The 21,661-nt window shown below is 42.3% G+C and overlaps 2 protein-coding genes across 2 annotated transcripts; both read left to right on the top strand.

Moving 5' to 3' along the window:
• The first annotated feature begins 114 nt into the window (after positions 1-114).
• Positions 115-999, top strand: LOC124271484 (ankyrin repeat domain-containing protein 2-like). The gene has a single exon (XM_046706637.1). The coding sequence runs from the start codon at positions 115-117 to the stop codon at positions 997-999; it is 885 nt and encodes a 294-aa protein (XP_046562593.1).
• Positions 1,000-13,972: 12,973 nt separating this feature from the next.
• LOC124271485 (ribosomally synthesized cyclic peptide ustiloxin B precursosr-like) lies at positions 13,973-15,546 on the top strand. The gene is made up of 2 exons (XM_046706638.1): positions 13,973-14,900; positions 15,512-15,546. The coding sequence occupies exons 1-2, from the start codon at positions 13,973-13,975 to the stop codon at positions 15,544-15,546; spliced, it is 963 nt and encodes a 320-aa protein (XP_046562594.1).
• Positions 15,547-21,661: the final 6,115 nt, after the last annotated feature.

The following is a 21,661-nucleotide window of genomic DNA, read 5'->3' on the forward strand; positions in this document are numbered from 1 at the left end:
TTTTTATCATTTTCTTGTGTCAAAGGCAGCTGAGCTGAATCTAACCGATGACTGCAATGATAATGTTCTACATTTTGCATATCTTGGCGGAGACTCAGCTATTGTATTCTGAAGATGATGGACATAAATGCTAAAGGACGGAATAGCTGCACACCAGTTATGCATGCAGCCTGGGCAGGACAGAAGAATGTCTTCAGCCTCCTTGTGTCACAAAGTGTTGAGAAAGAACTGCTGGATCTCTCCAGGAACAATTTACTGCATCTTGCTTGTCAGGGAGGAAACACGTCCATCATAAAGTACCTCCTGCCTCTGTTTGACATCAACAGTCCGGGAGAAGATGGATGGACGCCAATAATGATGGCAGCTCTCAGTGGAAAGATGGAGGCTTATGAATTGATTGTAACAAATGGTGGTATTCCATCTTTGACTACTCCACAGAATGATAATGTTCTTCATGCAGCTTGTCAAGGAGGGAACAAATCCATTGTTAGGAAGGTCATTGACAACTTTGGCATCAACACAAGGGGTAAGAATGGTTGCACGCCTCTGATGAGAGCTGTTGTTGGAGGTCATATGAGTCTGGTGAAGTTCCTGATGTCCCGAGATGCTGACCATACACTGGTGGACAAGGATGGACTCACTCTTCTACATCTTGCGTGCAAATTCGGTCACCTTGACATTGTGAAGCATATATCAGACAAGTTCAATATTGATGTTCAAGACAAAGGTGGCTTATCATGTATCATGACATCAGTGTTACATGGTAAAGTTGCAGTGTTTGACTACCTGAGAAGTAGAGGTGCTGATCTGACACTGGTTGACAGTACAGGGGATGACGCCTTGAACATTGCCCTTAAAGTGGACTGCAGACAAATCATAGAAACACTTACATCAGGTGGTGAGTCAAAGAGGAATGTCAAGCCATTGAATGACATAATGAGGTCAATAATGAGGGCTGATGTGTACTATCTGACTATGTACAAGCCAGACAGAGCTTAAACTCGTCAGTCGGAGATGAAAAAAAGTATACGAAATCAAGAAACTGACAACCATGAAATGAACCGATAGGGGGCAAGTACGTAACTTGAAGGTCGACAGTTACAGAAGTCCTTGGTAAAAGGGATAATAACTTAGATGACTTGCTGAAGGGGCAAGTACTTTACTTGGAAGTCTACCTTTAAAGAAGTCCGTCTTAGAGGAGGCTAATGCGTAGCTTGAAGGTCAACGAAGAAGTCTCTGAAGAAAGAGGCAAGTACTTGGCTGGAATGACTGCTTTGAAAGAAATCATTGATAACGGAGGCAAGTACTTGGATTGAAGGACTGCAGTTGAAGATATCATTGATAACGGAGTCAAGTATTTGGATTGAAGGACTGCAGTTGAAGAAATCATTGACAAAGGAAGCCAGTACTTGGCTTGAATGACAGCAGTTAAAGATGTCATTGATAACGTAGGCATGTACTTAGCTTGAATGACTGCAGTTGAAGATATCATTGATAACGGAGGCAAGTACTTAGCTTGAAGGACTGCAGTGGAAGATACAATTGATAACGGAGGCAAGTACTTGGCTTGAATGACTGCAGTTGAAGATATCATTGATAACGGAGGCAAGTACTTAGCTTGAAGGACTGCAGTGGAAGATACCATTGATAACGGAGGCAAGTACTTGGCTTGAAGGACTGCAGTTGAAGAATCATTGATAAAGGAGTCAAGCACTTGGCTTGAATGACTGCAGCTGAAGATATCATTGATAAAGGTGTCAAGTACTTAGCTTGAAGGACTGCAGTGGAAGATACAGTTGATAACGGAGGCAAGTACTTGGCTTGAAGGACTGCAGTTGAAGATATCATTGATAACGAAGGCAAGTACTTAGCTTGAAGGACTGCAGTTAAAGAAGTCATTGATAAAAGAGGCAAGTACTTGGCTTGAAGGTCTAGAGTTGAAGAAATCATTGATAAAGGAGGCAAGTACTTGGCTGGAATGACTGCAGATGAAGATACCATTGATAACGAAGGCAAGTACTTGGCTTGGAGGACTGCAGTTGAAGAAATCATTGACAAAGGAAGGCAAGTACTTGGCTTGAAGGACTGCAGTTGAAGAAATCATAGATAACGGACGCTAGTTCTTGTCTTGAATGACAGCAGTTAAAGAAGTCATTGATAACGGAGGCAAGTACTTGGCTTGAATGACTGCAGTTGAAGATATCATTGATAACGGAAGCAAGTTCTTATCTTGAAGGACTGCAGTTGAAGAAATCATTGATAACGGAGGCAAGTACTTGGCTTGAATGACTGCAGTTGAAGATATCATTGATAACGGAGGCAAGTACTTGGCTTGAAGGACTGCAGTTGAAGAAATCATTAATAACGGAGGCAAGTACTTAGCTTGTATGACTGCAGCTAAAGAAATCATTGATAACGGAGGCAAGTACTTGGCTTGAAGGACTGCAGTTGAAGATATCATTGATAACGGAGGCAAGTACTTAGCTTGGATGACTGTAGTTAAAGAAGTCATTGATAAAAGAGGCAAGTACTTGGCTTGAAGGTCTACAGTTGAAGAAATCATTGATAAAGGAGGCAAGTACTTGGCTTGAAGGACTGCAGTTAAAGAAATCATTGATAACGGAGGCTAGTACTTGGCTTGAAGGACTGCAGTTGAAGAAATCATTGATAAAGGAGGCAAGTACTTGCCTTGAAGGACTGCAGTTGAAGAAATCATTGATAACGGAGGCAAGTACTTGGCTGGAATGACAGCAATTAAAGAAGTCATTGATAAAAGAGGCAAGTACTTGGCTTGAAGGTCTACAGTTGAAGAAATCATTGATAACAGAGGCAAGTACTTGGCTTGAATGACTGCAGTTGAAGAAATCATTGATAAAGGAGGCAAGTACTTGGCTTGAAGGACTGCAGTTGAAGAAATCATTGATAACGGAGGCAAGTACTTGGCTTGAAGGACTGCAGTTGAAGATATCATTGATAAAAGAGGCAAGTACTTGGCTTGAAGGACTGCAGTTAAAGAAATCATTGATAACGGAGGCTAGTACTTGGCTTGAAGGACTGCAGTTGAAGAAATCATTGATAAAGGAGGCAAGTACTTGCCTTGAAGGACTGCAGTTGAAGAAATCCTTCATAACGGAGGCAAGTACTTGGCTTGAATGACAGCAATTAAAGAAGTCATCGATAAAAGAGGCAAGTACTTGGCTTGAAGGACTGCAGTTGAAAAAAATCATTGATAACGGAAGTAAATACTTGGCTTGAATGACTGCAGCTGAAGAAATCATTGATAACGGAGGCAAGTACTTGGCTTGAAGGACTGCAGTTGAAGATATCATTGATAAAAGGAGGCAAGTACTTGGCTTGAAGGACTGCAGTTGAAGAAATCATTGATAACGAAGGCAAGTACTTGGCTTGAATGACTGCAGTTGAAGATATCATTGATAACGTAGGCAAGTACTTGGATTGAATGTCTGCAGTTGAAAAAATGATTGATAACGGAGGCAAGTACTTGGCTTGAATGACTGCTGTTGAAGAAATCATTGATAAAAGAGGCAAGTACTTATCTTGAAGGAATGCAGTTGAAGAAATCATTGATAAAGTAGGCAAGTACTTGGCTTGAATGACTGCAGTTGAAGATACCATTGATAACGAAGGCAAGTACTCAGCTTGAAGGACTGCAGTTGAAGAAATCATTGATAAAGGAGGCAAGTACTTAGCTTGAAGGAATGCAGTTGAAGAAATCATTGATAAAGTAGGCAAGTACTTGGCTTAAATGACGGCAGTTGAAGATACCATTGATAACGAAGGCAAGTACTTAGCTTGAACGACTGCAGTTGAAGAAATCATTGATAAAAGAGGCAAGTGCTTGGCTTGAAGTACTGCAGTTGAAGATATCATTGATAAAGGAGGCAAGTACTTGGCTTGAAGGACTGCAGTTGAAGATATCATTGATAACGGAGGCAAGTACTTGGCTTGAAGGACTGTAGTTGAAGAAATCATTGATAACGGAGGCAAGTACTTGGCTGGAATGACTGCAGATGAAGATACCATTGATAACGAAGGCAAGTAACTTGGCTTGAATGACTGCAGTTGAAGAAATCATTGATAAAGGAGGCAAGTACTTGGCTTGAAGGACTGCAGTTGAAGATATCATTGATAACGTAGGCAAGTACTTGGATTGAAGGACTGCAGTTGAAGAAATCATTGATAACGGAGGCTAGTACTTGGCTTGAATGACAGCAGTTAAAGAAGAAATCATTGATAACGGAGGCAAGTACTTGGCTTGAATGACTGCAGTTGAAGATATCATTGATAACGGAAGCAAGTACTTATCTTGAAGGACTGCAGTTGAAGAAATCATTGATAACGGAGGCAAGTACTTGGCTTGAATGACTGCAGTTGAAGATATCATTGATAACGGAGGCAAGTACTTGGCTTGAAGGACTGCAGTTGAAGATATCATTGATAACGGAGTCAAGTACTTAGCTTGGATGACTGTAGTTAAAGAAGTCATTGATAAAAGAGGCAAGTACTTGACTTGAAGGTCTACAGTTGAAGAAATCATTGATAAAGGAGGCAAGTACTTGGCTTGAAGGACTGCAGTTAAAGAAATCATTGATAACGGAGGCAAGTACTTGGCTTGAAGGTCTACAGTTGAAGAAATCATTGATAAAGGAGGCAAGTACTTGGCTTGAAGGACTGCAGTTAAAGAAATCATTGATAACGGAGGCTAGTACTTGGCTTGAAGGACTGCAGTTGAAGAAATCATTGATAAAGGAGGCAAGTACTTGCCTTGAAGGACTGCAGTTGAAGAAATCCTTCATAACGGAGGCAAGTACTTGGCTTGAATGACAGCAATTAAAGAAGTCATCGATAAAAGAGGCAAGTACTTGGCTTGAAGGTCTACAGTTGAAGAAATCATTGATAACAGAGGCAAGTACTTGGCTTGAATGACTGCAGTTGAAGAAATCATTGATAAAGGAGGCTCGTACTTGGCTTGAAGGACTGCAGTTGAAGAAATCATTGATAACGGAGGCAAGTACTTAGCTTGAACGACTGCAGTTGAAGAAATCATTGATAAAAGAGGCAAGTGCTTGGCTTGAAGTACTGCAGTTGAAGATATCATTGATAAAGGAGGCAAGTACTTGGCTTGAAGGACTGCAGTTGAAGATATCATTGATAACGGAGGCAAGTACTTGGCTTGAAGGACTGTAGTTGAAGAAATCATTGATAACGGAGGCAAGTACTTGGCTGGAATGACTGCAGATGAAGATACCATTGATAACGAAGGCAAGCACTTGGCTTGAATGACTGCAGTTGAAGAAATCCTTGATAAAGGAGGCAAGTACTTGGCTTGAAGGACTGCAGTTGAAGATATCATTGATAACGTAGGCAAGTACTTGGATTGAAGGACTGCAGTTGAAGAAATCATAGATAACGGAGGCTAGTACTTGGCTTGAATGACAGCAGTTAAAGAAGTCATTGATAACGGAGGCAAGTACTTGGCTTGAATGACTGCAGTTGAAGATATCATTGATAACGGAAGCAAGTACTTATCTTGAAGGACTGCAGTTGAAGAAATCATTGATAACGGAGGCAAGTACTTGGCTTGAATGACTGCAGTTGAAGATATCATTGATAACGGAGGCAAGTACTTGGCTTGAAGGACTGCAGTTGAAGATATCATTGATAACGGAGTCAAGTACTTAGCTTGGATGACTGTAGTTAAAGAAGTCATTGATAAAAGAGGCAAGTACTTGGCTTGAAGGTCTACAGTTGAAGAAATCATTGATAAAGGAGGCAAGTACGCGAAAGCTTGAAGGACTGCAGTTAAAGAAATCATTGATAACGGAGGCAAGTACTTGGCTTGAAGGTCTACAGTTGAAGAAATCATTGATAACGGAGGCAAGTACTTGGCTTGAAGGACTGCAGTTAAAGAAATCATTGATAACGGAGGCTAGTACTTGGCTTGAAGGACTGCAGTTGAAGAAATCATTGATAACGGAGGCAAGTACTTGCCTTGAAGGACTGCAGTTGAAGAAATCCTTCATAACGGAGGCAAGTACTTGGCTTGAATGACAGCAATTAAAGAAGTCATCGAAAAAAGAGGCAAGTACTTGGCTTGAAGGTCTACAGTTGAAGAAATCATTGATAACAGAGGCAAGTACTTGGCTTGAATGACTGCAGTTGAAGAAATCATTGATAAAGGAGGCTCGTACTTGGCTTGAAGGACTGCAGTTGAAGAAATCATTGATAACGGAGGCAAGTACTTGGCTTGAAGGACTGCAGTTGAAGATATCATTGATAAAAGAGGCAAGTACTTGGCTTGAAGGACTGCAGTTAAAGAAATCATTGATAACGGAGGCTTGTACTTGGCTTGAAGGACTGCAGTTGAAGAAATCATTGATAAAGGAGGCAAGTACTTGCCTTGAAGGACTGCAGTTGAAGAAATCCTTCATAACGGAGGCAAGTACTTGGCTTGAATGACAGCAATTAAAGAAGTCATCGATAAAAGAGGCAAGTACTTGGCTTGAAGGACTGCAGTTGAAAAAAATCATTGATAACGGAAGCAAATACTTGGCTTGAATGACTGCACCTGAAGAAATCATTGATAACGGAGGCAAGTACTTGGCTTGAAGGACTGCAGTTGAAGATATCGTTGATAAAATAGGCAAGTACTTGGCTTGAAGGACTGCAGTTGAAGAAATCATTGATAACGAAGGCAAGTACTTGGCTTGAATGACTGCAGTTGAAGATATCATTGATAACGTAGGCAAGTACTTGGATTGAATGTCTGCAGTTGAAAAAATGATTGATAACGGAGGCAAGTACTTGGCTTGAATGACTGCTGTTGAAGAAATCATTGATAAAAGAGGCAAGTACTTATCTTGAAGGAATGCAGTTGAAGAAATCATTGATAAAGTAGGCAAGTACTTGGCTTGAATGACTGCAGTTGAAGATACCATTGATAACGAAGGCAAGTACTCAGCTTGAAGGACTGCAGTTGAAGAAATCATTGATAAAGGAGGCAAGTACTTAGCTTGAAGGAATGCAGTTGAAGAAATCATTGATAAAGTAGGCAAGTACTTGGCTTAAATGACGGCAGTTGAAGATACCATTGATAACGAAGGCAAGTACTTAGCTTGAACGACTGCAGTTGAAGAAATCATTGATAAAAGAGGCAAGTGCTTGGCTTGAAGTACTGCAGTTGAAGATATCATTGATAAAGGAGGCAAGTACTTGGCTTGAAGGACTGCAGTTGAAGATATCATTGATAACGGAGGCAAGTACTTGGCTTGAAGGACTGCAGTTGAAGAAATCATTGATAACGGAGGCAAGTACTTGGCTGGAATGACTGCAGATGAAGATACCATTGATAACGAAGGCAAGCACTTGGCTTGAATGACTGCAGTTGAAGAAATCCTTGATAAAGGAGGCAAGTACTTGGCTTGAAGGACTGCAGTTGAAGATATCATTGATAACGTAGGCAAGTAGTACTTGGATTGAAGGACTGCAGTTGAAGAAATCATAGATAACGGAGGCTAGTACTTGGCTTGAATGACAGCAGTTAAAGAAGTCATTGATAACGGAGGCAAGTACTTGGCTTGAATGACTGCAGTTGAAGATATCATTGATAACGGAAGCAAGTACTTATCTTGAATGACTGCAGTTGAAGAAATCATTGATAACGGAGGCAAGTACTTGGCTTGAATGACTGCAGTTGAAGATATCATTGATAACGGAGGCAAGTACTTGGCTTGAAGGACTGCAGTTGAAGATATCATTGATAACGGAGTCAAGTACTTAGCTTGGATGACTGTAGTTAAAGAAGTCATTGATAAAAGAGGCAAGTACTTGGCTTGAAGGTCTACAGTTGAAGAAATCATTGATAAAGGAGGCAAGTACTTGGCTTGAAGGACTGCAGTTAAAGAAATCATTGATAACGGAGGCAAGTACTTGGCTTGAAGGTCTACAGTTGAAGAAATCATTGATAAAGGAGGCAAGTAGTTGAAGAAATCATTAGGCAAGCTTGAAGGACTGCAGTTAAAGAAATCATTGATAACGGAGGCTAGTACTTGGCAGCGAAGGACTGCAGTTGAAGAAATCATTGATAAAGGAGGCAAGTACTTGCCTTGAAGGACTGCAGTTGAAGAAATCCTTCATAACGGAGGCAAGTACTTGGCTTGAATGACAGCAATTAAAGAAGTCATCGATAAAAGAGGCAAGTACTTGGCTTGAAGGTCTACAGTTGAAGAAATCATTGATAACAGAGGCAAGTACTTGGCTTGAATGACTGCAGTTGAAGAAATCATTGATAAAGGAGGCTCGTACTTGGCTTGAAGGACTGCAGTTGAAGAAATCATTGATAACGGAGGCAAGTACTTGGCTTGAAGGACTGCAGTTGAAGATATCATTGATAAAAGAGGCAAGTACTTGGCTTGAAGGACTGCAGTTAAAGAAATCATTGATAACGGAGGCTAGTACTTGGCTTGAAGGACTGCAGTTGAAGAAATCATTGATAAAGGAGGCAAGTACTTGCCTTGAAGGACTGCAGTTGAAGAAATCCTTCATAACGGAGGCAAGTACTTGGCTTGAATGACAGCAATTAAAGAAGTCATCGATAAAAGAGGCAAGTACTTGGCTTGAAGGACTGCAGTTGAAAAAATCATTGATAACGGAAGCAAATACTTGGCTTGAATGACTGCACCTGAAGAAATCATTGATAACGGAGGCAAGTACTTGGCTTGAAGGACTGCAGTTGAAGATATCGTTGATAAAATAGGCAAGTACTTGGCTTGAAGGACTGCAGTTGAAGAAATCATTGATAACGAAGGCAAGTACTTGGCTTGAATGACTGCAGTTGAAGATATCATTGATAACGTAGGCAAGTACTTGGATTGAATGTCTGCAGTTGAAAAAATGATTGATAACGGAGGCAAGTACTTGGCTTGAATGACTGCTGTTGAAGAAATCATTGATGAAAGAGGCAAGTACTTATCTTGAAGGAATGCAGTTGAAGAAATCATTGATAAAGTAGGCAAGTACTTGGCTTGAATGACTGCAGTTGAAGATACCATTGATAACGAAGGCAAGTACTCAGCTTGAACGACTGCAGTTGAAGAAATCATTGATAAAGGAGGCAAGTACTTAGCTTGAAGGAATGCAGTTGAAGAAATCATTGATAAAGTAGGCAAGTACTTGGCTTAAATGACGGCAGTTGAAGATACCATTGATAACGAAGGCAAGTACTTAGCTTGAACGACTGCAGTTGAAGAAATCATTGATAAAAGAGGCAAGTGCTTGGCTTGAAGTACTGCAGTTGAAGATATCATTGATAAAGGAGGCAAGTACTTGGCTTGAAGGACTGCAGTTGAAGATATCATTGATAACGGAGGCAAGTACTTGGCTTGAAGGACTGTAGTTGAAGAAATCATTGATAACGGAGGCAAGTACTTGGCTGGAATGACTGCAGATGAAGATACCATTGATAACGAAGGCAAGTACTTGGCTTGAATGACTGCAGTTGAAGAAATCCTTGATAAAGGAGGCAAGTACTTGGCTTGAAGGACTGCAGTTGAAGATATCATTGATAACGTAGGCAAGTACTTGGATTGAATGTCTGCAGTGGAGAAAATGATTGATATAGGAGGCAAGTACTTGGCTTGAATGACTGCTGTTGAAGAAATCATTGATAAAGGAGGCAAGTACTTATCTTGAAGGAATGCAGTTTAAGAAATCATTGATAAAGTAGGCAAGTACTTGGCTTGAATGACTGCAGTTGAAGATACCATTGATAACGAAGGCAAGTACTCAGCTTGAACGACTGCAGTTGAAGAAATCATTGATAAAGGAGGCAAGTACTTAGCTTGAAGGACTGCAGTTGAAGAAATCATTGATAAAGGAGGCAAGTACTTGGCTTAAATGACGGCAGTTGGCAGTTGAAGATACCATTGATAACGAAGGCAAGTACTCAGCTTGAACGACTGCAGTTGAAGAAATCATTGATAAAAGAGGCAAGTGCTTGGCTTGAAGTACTGCAGTTGAAGATATCATTGATAACGGAGGCAAGTACTTGGCTTGAAGGACTGCAGTTGAAGATATCATTGATAACGGAGGCAAGTACTTGGCTTGAAGGACTGCAGTTGAAGAAATCATTGATAACGGAGGCAAGTACTTGGCTGGAATGACTGCAGCTGAAGATACCATTGATAACGAAGGCAAGTACTTGGCTTGAATGACTGCAGTTGAAGAAATCATTGATAAAGGAGGCAAGTACTTGGCTTGAATGACTACAGTTGAAGATACCATTGATAAAGGAGGCAAGACTTGGCTTGAAAAACTGCAGTTGAAGAAATCATTGATAAAGGAGGCAAATACTTGGCTTGAAGGTCTACCGCTGAAGAAATCATTGATAAAGGAGAGAAGTACTTGGCTTGAAGGTCTACAGCTGAGGAAGTCAAGATCTGATTCTGATCTATCAAATTCCAGACACGATATCATCAAACTACTTTGAGGCAGCAATGAGTCTTTTGACATTATGTGAAACATGCATAATGTGTGTACGTAAATATTATTAACTGAAAAAAGGCAATATAGTGAACATTGAACGTTGTATCATTATGGACAGAGGAGAACCGTTGTAGTAGTATTACATTGAACGTTGTATCACAATGGACAGAAGAGAACCGTTGTAGTCGCTATGGTTTAATGTTGTTTTTACTTTCCTGGTTTGTATATTTTCATGCAGGAGTTAACAATACATATACTGTATGTTTCCCAATTGTGAAGTAGTTTAGCATACTTCTTTAGACTTCAATACATTTCGTCTGTACGAATTACACATTGTGTTAAGTATCCAAAATTACGTCTTTATCAGATCAAAGGTATGTGATTTTGTCAAATAATTAATTTTTAAAATGCCAATTTTCTGAGTGTCAGCATTTAAGGAATGGATTTTGTGGAAGAGTTCCTATGATATCCATGTCACATAGTTACTACAAATGATTACATCTTTGTGCCAAGAGACAAGATAGCTGTGACAGACAACAGAAGGTGATACCAAATGCAGCATGATGCTATTTCTCCTGAATGTTGAAAGATCAAAACGTTTCACCTTGGATAAGAGTCTATTATTAAAAACTTTAAAATCGCGACGCCCACCTAGTGAAACTGATTAATCTGACCTTTAACATGACTGGTGCCCAGATCAAATGGCTGACAGTTTTTGCTTTGGCCGACTCCGTTTTTCCGACTTCCGGGTTCTTTATTTTGTTCATATTCTGAGGACCAATTCAGCTGACATTTTCCCATGCTTGAACTCACTGATTATCAGAGAACTGTTTTGTCCCAGAGGTCTGAATCTGATTGTCAGTGTTTGCTTAGTGCAATGCAAAAAAAAGTATTTGTCACTCTTTTGTAACTATACAGATACATTTGCTACGAATGTCATGATATATTGTACATTTTTATTTTGTTTTGAAGAAGTTCTCGATATATACTGGCAATTTCCCACAATTCTCCCAAATGCGTTTTATTAAAGATGTGCTTTGGGAAGAGAGCAATAACAAAGGTTACAGTTTGTCAGGATCATTATCAAATATAACTCACTTTCTGGTCAAAACTGAATAACAGGTCGTTACTGTCTTTATATTGGTGAAGAGTAAGAATCATTGATGGAAGGTGTTTAGGACCCATGATCAGGTCAATTATAGTTTTATTCCTGATAGGTATATATTTGGTGCTTTCTGAATTTCTTTCCCATACCAGTGATAAACGTATTTGAAAACCACAACAAGCATCATCTGTGCCGTCCATAGAACACTATGTGCATGCAGGTTTGTATACTACTGTACAAGTACCGCGTCCAGCATGTGATCACAAGTCTTCAAGTGGCTTACAATTTTTATGTTTGACGAACATGTTGTTGTTGTTGACCGATAAGAGTCATTGATGGAAGCATTAGGTTTCATTTCTGTGCAGGAGATAAAATGTGTGTATAAGAAGAAATCGGTTTAGTGTCAGTAGCTGCTTTCAGAAGTTTAACATTGCCAGCGAAAATCGTATAAGAAAACAGAAACACCAACATCTAACTGTGCCTTCTAGTGAACTGTACATGTATGCAGGATGTTTCAAACAGATTCCGGAACAGTTTGTGGGACCTCGTTATGCGAGCTGTTTCGGAGAAAATGATAAAAAAAAACACACAGAAAATTGATATTTTTCACACATGGTCCACATCCTTACACAGTCGGGAGTTACCTATTTCCTAACGCGATCTCGACATGGAACAGCATCATAGTCCCTTTGTGAATGGGATTGTGTACTTAATGAATAAAAACTCTACTCATCTAAGTGTGACGTTCACTGATATTCACGTACAAGATTTTCCAATCGAAACTGTATTCTTATGTGTGATATTTTACTGTCGCCTCATTGCCTTTTTAATGCATATTGCTACTAAGATGCTTTAATAAACAGCGTGGAAAACAGACTTAGCGTTATTTTGTAGTTTGTTTGCATTGTAGAAACGTCAGTGTAGAATGGTAGCTCCAAATGTGGATTCGGACACCGCACTGTGCTCAGTCCAATCCAAGATCCTATGTTACGTATCACTTCCTGGTTGGTCACACTTCACTGTGGTCAGTCCTACCCAAGACCCTACCTTACGTATCACTTCCTGGTTGGTCACACTTCACTGTGGTCAGTCCTACCCAAGACCCTACCTTACGTATCACTTCCTGGTTGGTCACACTTCACTGTGGTCAGTCCTACTCAAGACCCTACCTTACATATCACTTCCTGGTGGGACACACGTCACTGTGGTCAGTCCTACCCAAGACCCCACGTTACTAATCAGTTCCTGGTATGTCACAGTTCACTGCGGTCAGTCCTACCCAAGACCCCACGTTACATATCACTTTCTGGTGGGACACTTGCCGCAGTCTTCTGCTGTAATGATGCTGGCGTTGCAGTATTGTTTAAAACGAAAACCCACGGCATCCATGCACATTTTACATTCAATGATATTATCATAAAATCGATGATGCTGTTGGCAAGAGGGGAAACTGTTTGCTGATAAGAGATAAAGAGTAGGCCGAACTATGAGTAGAAACGCGAGGGGTGAAAGGTTGTCAAAAACTGACTAATCAAGTAAAGAAGAAACTGTTCTGAATAATGAACAAAAACGTTTTTTGTCATGCATGTAGCTTCTTGGAGTGTGAAACAGATTTATTTGATACTGACGGCTGTTTTGCCGACTAAAGCTAGTCGTGTTCCCTACACACACAGTGGACTGTGCCCACGTTACATTCTCGGGGTATGGACTTTCATTGGAAAGGCTGCAACCTTGTTGATAAAATGTGAGGGTCACCTAGTTCACCTCGCTGTAACTCTCGATTGAATTTGAGAGAGAAGCGACATTGTCGGGGGTAAATTGGCAAATTTGAGAAGGTACAGGTTTGGTTCTGACGGGATTGGGAGGGCAGGCTACACATGCTGGGCTCATGTTCAGACAGGGGGGACGGGCTAAACATGCTAACACCAGGTTCAGACAGGGAGGACGGGATACACGTGCTAGCCCCAGGTTCAGACAGGGAGGACGGGCTACACATGCTGAGCATGGGTTCAGACAGGGAGGACGGGCTACACATGCTGAGCATGGGTTCAGACAGGGAGGACGGGCTACACATGCAAACCCCTGGTTCAGACAGGGAGGACGGGCTACACGTGCTCGGCCCAGGTTCAGACAGGGAGGACGGGCTACACATGCCAGCCCCAGGTACAGACAGGGAGGACGGGCTACGCGTGCTAGTCCAAGGTTCAGACAGGGAGGACGGCTACATGTGCCGGGCCCAGGTCCAGACAGGGAGGAAGGGCTACACATGCTTACCCCATGTTCAGACAGGGAGGACGGGCTACAGACACTAGGCCTAGTTCAGACAGGGAGGATTAGTTACACATGCTTGCCCCAGGTTCAGACATGGAGGACGGGGTACACATGCTAGCCCCAGGTTCAGACAGGGAGGGCGGGCTACACATGCTAGCCCCAGGTACAGACAGGGAGAACGGGCTACACATGCTAGCCCAAGGTTCCGACAGGGAGGACGGGCTACACATGCTAGCCCCAGGTACAGACAGGGAGAACGGGCTACACATGCTAGCCCAAGGTTCCGACAGGGAGGACGGGCTACACATGCTAGCCCCAGGTACAGACAGGGAGAACGGGCTACAGATGCTAGCCCAAGGTTCAGACAGGGAGGACGGGCTACACGTGCTTGCCCCAGGTACAGACAGGGAGGACGGGCTACACATGCTAGCCCAAGGTTCAGACAGGGAGGACGGGCTACACATGCTGGGCCCAGGTTCAGACAAGGAGGACGGGCTACACATGCTAGCCCAAGGTACAGACAGGGAGGACGGGGTACACATGCCAGCCCAAGGTTCAGACAGGGAGGACGGGCTACACATGCTAGTCCAAGGTACAGACAGGGAGGACGGGGTACACATGCTGGCCGAAGGTTCAGACAGGGAGGACGGGCTACACATGCTGGGCCCAGGTACAGACAGGGAGGACGGGGTACACATGCTGGCCGAAGGTTCAGACAGGGAGGACGGGCTACACATGCTAACCCACGGTACAGACAGGGAGAACGGGGTACACATGCTAGCCCAAGGTTCCGACAGGGAGGACGGGCTACACATGCTAGCCCAAGGTTCAGACAGGGAGGACGGGCGACACATGCTGGCCCCAAGTACAGACAGGGAGGACGGGCTACACATGCTAGCCCCAGGTTCAGACAGGGAGGACGGGCTACAGACACTAGCCCAAGGTACAGACAGGGAGGACGGGCTACACATGCTAGCCCCAGGTTCAGACAGGGAGGACGGGCTACACATGCTAGCCCAAGGTACAGACAGGGAGGACGGGCTATCCTTAATCATGACTTTGGATAAATCATCATCTACATGTAGATTTTGAGGCAAATAGTTTGGCAGTTTCGTTGGTTTGTACGTTGTTTAGCTGTGTTAGAAAGCACTGTCATAATGACAAAAATGATCAGAAAGTAGTTTTGCCGATCGCTTCGATAACGTATCGGCACTAATTTCAGTAAATATTCATGCACATCATTTGGACCAACCATTGTATATTGTATGTATGAATATCCAATCGTCATGTACACTTTTATAAAAATAATGAGAAAAAGGGGAAAGAAATATCCTCACAAACAGTGAGTGAGTTCAGTTTTACGCCACACTCAGCAATCGTACAGCAATATGGCGGCGGTCTGTAGTTCAGTGATCAACAGCATGAGCATCAGCTAACCTGACCACCCGATCCCGTCAGTCGCCTCCTACGACAATGGGTTGAATACAATTCTAACCCGGATCTTCACGGGTCTCCCCAGACGAGTGGTGTGTGACCTAGTTGACGAAGTGCAGGGTGTCCTGACATATGGAAATATGTCTATAATATTCAGACAGATTGAGTCATGTAATCTCATTTTTTCTCTGGTAACAGCTGTGCTGTTGCCAAGAACAACAGGACTTGTGTAAACTTTTGTGTCCTGAAACTGAAAGCATAGCTTACTGCAGATCAATATTCTAACCTAGACAGTATTCTCGAGGTCATACTCTGGTCTCATATTACTAAGATAACAGGCTGATATGTGATAATAACTTGTCGCGACGGTAGCAACGACGGAATATGGACTTGAAGCAGGAAAGTGTGGTGGAGACATAGGAAGGTTTGAACATGTCATTTTTAAATGTTGTCGAAAAATTCCTTCTCTTCTCTCACAAACACTAACTGAATTTTGCAATTTTACCTAGACGCCTCAATAATACGCATGAGGTCATGGGTGGTGGGTAGCCTAGTGGTTAAGGCGTTCAGTCGTCATACTGAAGACCCGGGTTCGATTCCAAACATAGATACAATGTTTGAAGCACATTTCTGGTGTTCCCTGCAGTGATATTGCTGAAATATTGCAAAAAGCGGCGTAAAACTGAACTCACTCACTCATGAAGTCAGAATGTCGGTGAATTGACATAAACCCTGGCAGCTGTCTGGAATGTTTGAATAATGTTGAACTGGCCAACCTATTACTCCCCTCCTGCTGTGATCAACTTTGACCTGTCCATGCTGCGATAAGACTTTCATAGTTTAGTTGCAAGGGTATTGAACAGTATCACCAGACTCTCTGCACGTTCATACAACCGGACAGAATTGTACGACATTGCTCTGTAAGTTGTTACAAGGTGGTACGGTGTTGTCTGAAAGGTTACTGAGTGTCTTCATAAAGTGACAACCTTGAAGGAGTTGTGTTTAGATACCAGGACGGTTGACCAGTATCTGGGAGTTGAAGTAATTATTGTTTCTCATTCACACATTAAGGAGTCACTAGTCATGCATGCATGTTGGTCCATGACGTTAAACTTGCATGGAATGTGACGCAGAGTTCGCTAACACTGATGTTCGGCGATATATGTCATCAATTCTCATCATGCCGTTTACTAAGATCTTTATGTTTTTATATGTAAGTAAACTCTTGAACAAGAAAGGCATAAGCCATTTTCTGAAGGATTATCTAATTTAAAGAGCAAATGTACATGATCCATGTAATCCACTTTCCCTGATTAACCTTTGGGCTGTTGCCAAGTTTGGAGTGAGAGAGAAATGTTTTACGCCGCACTCAGATCCAACAGATTGATGGCATGTAATCTCACTTTCTCTGATAACATCTTGAGCTGTTGCCAAGGACAACATGACTTGTGTTAATTTATGTGTCCTAAAACTGGAATTAATGTGTAGCTAAACAACAAACAAACACTCCAGGACATTGACAGAATGTCAATTAAAATTTCAATAAAAAAGTTTAAAGGCGTGAAGATATCTGACAGTTTACAACAAAACTGGGATGCAGTCAATGCTTGGTCCGAATAAATATTCACATCTTTGATTGTACAGACTATATAGGAAAGAGTTATTTCTGATAAATTAGGTAAATTTTTCCACGACTGAATTATAAATACACTGAATCTCCCCGTACACTCAGTCAACCCGCCCGCTCAGTGAGTTTGAGTGAGAGAGGTTAGTTTTACGCCGCACTCAGCAATATTCCAGCCATATAGCGGCGGTCTGTAAATAATCGAGTCTGGACCAGACAACCCAGTGATCAACAGCATGAGCATCGATCTGCGCAATTGGGAACCGTTGACATGTGTCGACCAGGTCAGCGAGACTGCAACCCGATCCCGTTAGTTGTCTCTTACGACAAGCATAGGTTACTAAAGATCAATAGTCTAACCGAGACCACGGGTGACGCCCGCACAGTATTCTCGAGGTCATGCTCTGGTCTCATATTACTCAGATAACAGATTGATATGCGATGTGATATGAACTTGTCGCAACGGTAGCAACGACGGAATGTGGACTTGAAGTTGGAAAGTAGGGTGGAGACATAGGAAGGCTTGAGCATGTTTTTCTTATAATTATGTTGTCGAAGAATCTCTTCTCTTCTCTCACAAACACTAACTGAATTTTGCAATTGTACCACGGACGCCTCATTAATAGGTCATGGGTGGTGGGGTAGCCTAGTGGTTAAAGCGTTCGCTCGTCATACCGAAGACCCGGAATCGATTCCCCCACATGGACACTATGCGTGAAGCCCTTTTCTGGTGTTCCCCGCCGTGATATTGCTGGAATATTGCTAAAAGCGGCGTAAAACTGAACTCACTCACTCATGAAGTCAGAATGTCGGTGAATTGTCGGGCTGTGACAACAGGCAATACATTCAGTGGACTTGGAGTGTTGCGCGTTGAGTGTTAAGTCAGTGGTTGATGTTCTTGTACAAAGTGTCATAGAGATAAGCTGGTCAAAAGTAGGATAAACCGTGGAAGTAGCGATCAACGAATGTAACCGTTTCCTTCAAGGTATTGAGGTAATTAGCTTCAATGAACTCATTCTGTATAATATAGCTATCTTCTTGGAATAGAAGTGCTGTGGGTGAAGTGCCCCAGAGAAGGTTGAGGCAAAATCAGAGTAGTGGGGAACAGCACGAAAACTGTAAAGCAGGGTACAGCTGGGGGGATTGCAGCAGTGTGAGTGAGGTACAGCTGGGGGAGGTGTGAGGTACAGCTGGGGAGGTGTGAGTTGTACAGCTGGGGAGGTGTGAGGTACAGCTGGGGAGGTGTGAGGTACAGCTGGGGAGGTGTGTGAGGCACAGGTGGGGAGGTGTGAGGTTACAGCTAGGGAGGTGTGAGGAACAGCTACAAGGGGAGGTGTGAGGTACAGCTAGGAAGGTGTGAGAGTACAGAGTAGGGAGGTGTGAGGGTACAGGTAGGGAGGTGTGAGGTACAGCAGGTGCAGTACAGCTAGGAGGTGTGAGGGTGTGAGGTCCCAGCTAGGGAGGTGTGAGGGACAGCTGGGGAGGTGTGAGGTACAGCTAGGGAGGTGAGATGCACAAGTGGGGAGGTGTGAGGTCGAGCTAGGGAGGTGTGAGGGACATTTGGGGAGGTGTGAGGTACATTTGGTGAGGTGTGATGCACAGGTAGGGATGTGTGAGGTGCAGGTAGGGAGGTGTGAGGTACAGTTAGGGAAGTGTGAGGAACAGGTAGGAAGGTTTGAGTTACAGGTAGGGAGGTGTGAGGTACATCTGAGAATGTGTGAGGTACAGCTGGGGAGGCGTGAGGTTCAGCCTGGGAGGTGTGAGGCACAGCTGGGGAGGTGTGAGGTAAAACTAGGGAGATGTGAGGTACAGGTGGGTGTTTGTGAGGTACAGGTAGCGAGCTGTGATGTACAGCTGTGGAGTTGTGATGTACAGGTGGGTAGGTGTGATGTACAGGTGGGTAGGTATGGGGGTTCCAGTCGTGAGGATGGGTTGAATTTAATGAGTTGTATTGACATAAACCCTGGCAGCTGTCTGGAATGTTTGAATAATGTTGAACTGGGCAACCTATTACTCCCCTCCTGCTGTGATCAACTTTGACCTTTCCATGCTGCGATAAGACTTTCATAGTTTAGTTGCAAGGGTATTGAACAGTATCACCAGACTCTGCACGTTCATACAACCGGACAGAATTGTACGACATTGCTCTGTAAGTTGTTACAAGGTGGTACGGTGTTGTCTGAAAGGTTACTCGGTGTCTTCATGAAGCGACAACCTTGAAGGACTTGTGTTTAAACAACAGGACGGTTGACCAGTATCTGGGAGCTGAGGTATTTATTGTTTCTCATACACACAGCAAGGAGTCACTAGTCATGCATGCATTTTGGTCCACGAGACGTTAAACTTGCATGGAATTTGACGCGAAGTTCGATAACACTGATATTCGGCGATATATTTCATCAATTCTCATCATGCCGTTAACTAAGATCAATATGTTTTTAGTTTTGTCGTTTTATATGTAAGTACAATTTTCAAAAAAAGAAACGCATAGACATTTTCAGAAGAATTATTTAGTTTAAGAGCAATTATATCATGTAATTTCAATGTTAGAAAGGTGCGAGTTCGCACGTCTATAGACAAGAGGTCGCCAACACAACAGCAGACTTAATCGTTGTGTTTTCCGTACACTACTTCGTAAGGCCACCATTGGCAGCAATTACCCCTCGGCACTGTCTCGGCACAGACTGATTAAGTTGACGAAGTCGCTCTTGCGGAATTATTCCCACCTCTGCCACAGGCACTCGTGCCTTTCCGAGGATTAAAGTTTAATTTGTATATATTGATTTTGAGATGACCCCCGACTGGAAATGTTTCACAGTACAATACATCATGACAAACCCGGACCCTTCGGTGTACCCCACCCGCCTGCTTTGCTGATCGATACGCTACCATCGCATGCATTCGATTAAAAGTTTATGTAAACATAATCATGGATTATTGGCCTATCGAGCACCACCAACGACACCTACCAATTCAATATTGTTATTTCTGCAAGTCGATTGAAAACCGATTTTGACCCTCAAATAAACGACCTTGACACAAATGGCTGACGATATGTCCGCACTAAACAGGGGTGTGGTCGAAGCAAGCAGCTACAACTTAAAGGGATGCACAGACTATTAATACATGTGCCGTTCTTCACCACACATGGAATCTGTTTGAGAGGTTCATGTCAGGGCATTCTGTTTCGTTAGAACTCAGAATGCTGTGTGGGTTATATATATAAAAATAAATACTTAAGATGGATATTATTGTTACTTTGGATCCGAGTATTTGGCGATTAGGTGCTAATGAGCCCTTTTCTGATCAGTAGGTAATAGCTTCAAGATTTTTTGTTATGGAAATTACATTACATTTGAAATAACTGACTTTGTGTATACTGCTTATGTCATACAAAGCAGACCCTGGTTATAACAATACAAACACAGGCAGATGCATTCACAAACACGAAACCGTTAGGTCCCTAATTTCAGTACACAATTGTAGGCGCTAACTGGCTAACCATTGCTGCAGAAATATAGTCAGCTATACTTTGAAACAAATAATACAACTGACCAATGATTTTCGGTGTGAAATATTGTTGTAAAAGTATATATAATATAGAACTAACTTCATGGATAACAACTTCTTTTATTCGCGATGCGACGTTTCGATACAGATTCTTATCTTGCCTCACACATAAATGTCGTTTTCTGAATGGCTGAGCGCTCTTCTGTTGTTTTCAATGTACCCCGCTTACAAACGAGTAACATTTTCTATGTACTCCACTGGGAATGCCGAACTCATTTGGTACTCCGTGGTTGTAGTTCTTTATCTCGAATAACGATGAATCACGTATGATGTTTTGGTTAATTAAGAGCGCTATTAAAATATTTCACCCATGGGTGAATAAAATTTGCCCAATGGAGAGAATATTTACTTTTGCTCAAAATTCAACTTTTAGAATAGTATCTTACCACTTCTGTGGTATTTTAAAATAAACTGCTATAGTTTAAACAAGAATACTGTAAGTATTGTCATAAGTGCAAAAAATTGAAAGGTCATATGGGGATCTGTATACACACTTTTGTCCAATCATGCATACAATTTTAAGATATTATCTTATCGAGAGGTGTAAGCCGTGGGCTCGACTGCCGTCTGGCGTGCGGTACAAAAAGCCTTTTTCCTAATGCAAGATTGGAAAGATTGATGCAATGAGAACGGAACTTAGAAAGCTTTATACACGAACAGTTGCGGCCTTGTAGGGGTATAAATCAAAAGCATAATGAATTTTATCAATGCCACTTGTATGATGTTGACAAGTAGCTTAACTTTCTCTCCGAATTCTGTCGTGAACCTAATTTTTTTAAACTGGAATGTACCACTTACATCTCCTTCGTGGTCAGGAAGCAACTGGTACAACATTATTGAGTGCGTGATAAGATGATGAAATTTGTTGACGTCTCCTCATCCCTGTCTGTAAAGAAACCAGATAATCCAGTGATTTCTATAGCTGACGTGAACCCCTTTCCTTCAACACAAGTTTAAGATTTGTTTGCGGTGTTTAAAAACTAGCAACCACTCAGCATGCTTGCAGTAACAAGTCTGAGGGCTGTAAATAGTCGAATCCGGACCAGACAATCGAGTGATCAACATGTGAGTCGATCAACGCAATTAGGATACGATGATACGCGAAGACAGCGAGCCTGACCACTGGGACCCGATCCTTTCACTTTTAACGACAA

This window comes from Haliotis rubra, unplaced genomic scaffold (assembly GCF_003918875.1).
Source record: "Haliotis rubra isolate DU_JTF1 unplaced genomic scaffold, ASM391887v1 Scf1603, whole genome shotgun sequence".
Lineage (NCBI taxonomy): Eukaryota > Metazoa > Mollusca > Gastropoda > Lepetellida > Haliotidae > Haliotis > Haliotis rubra.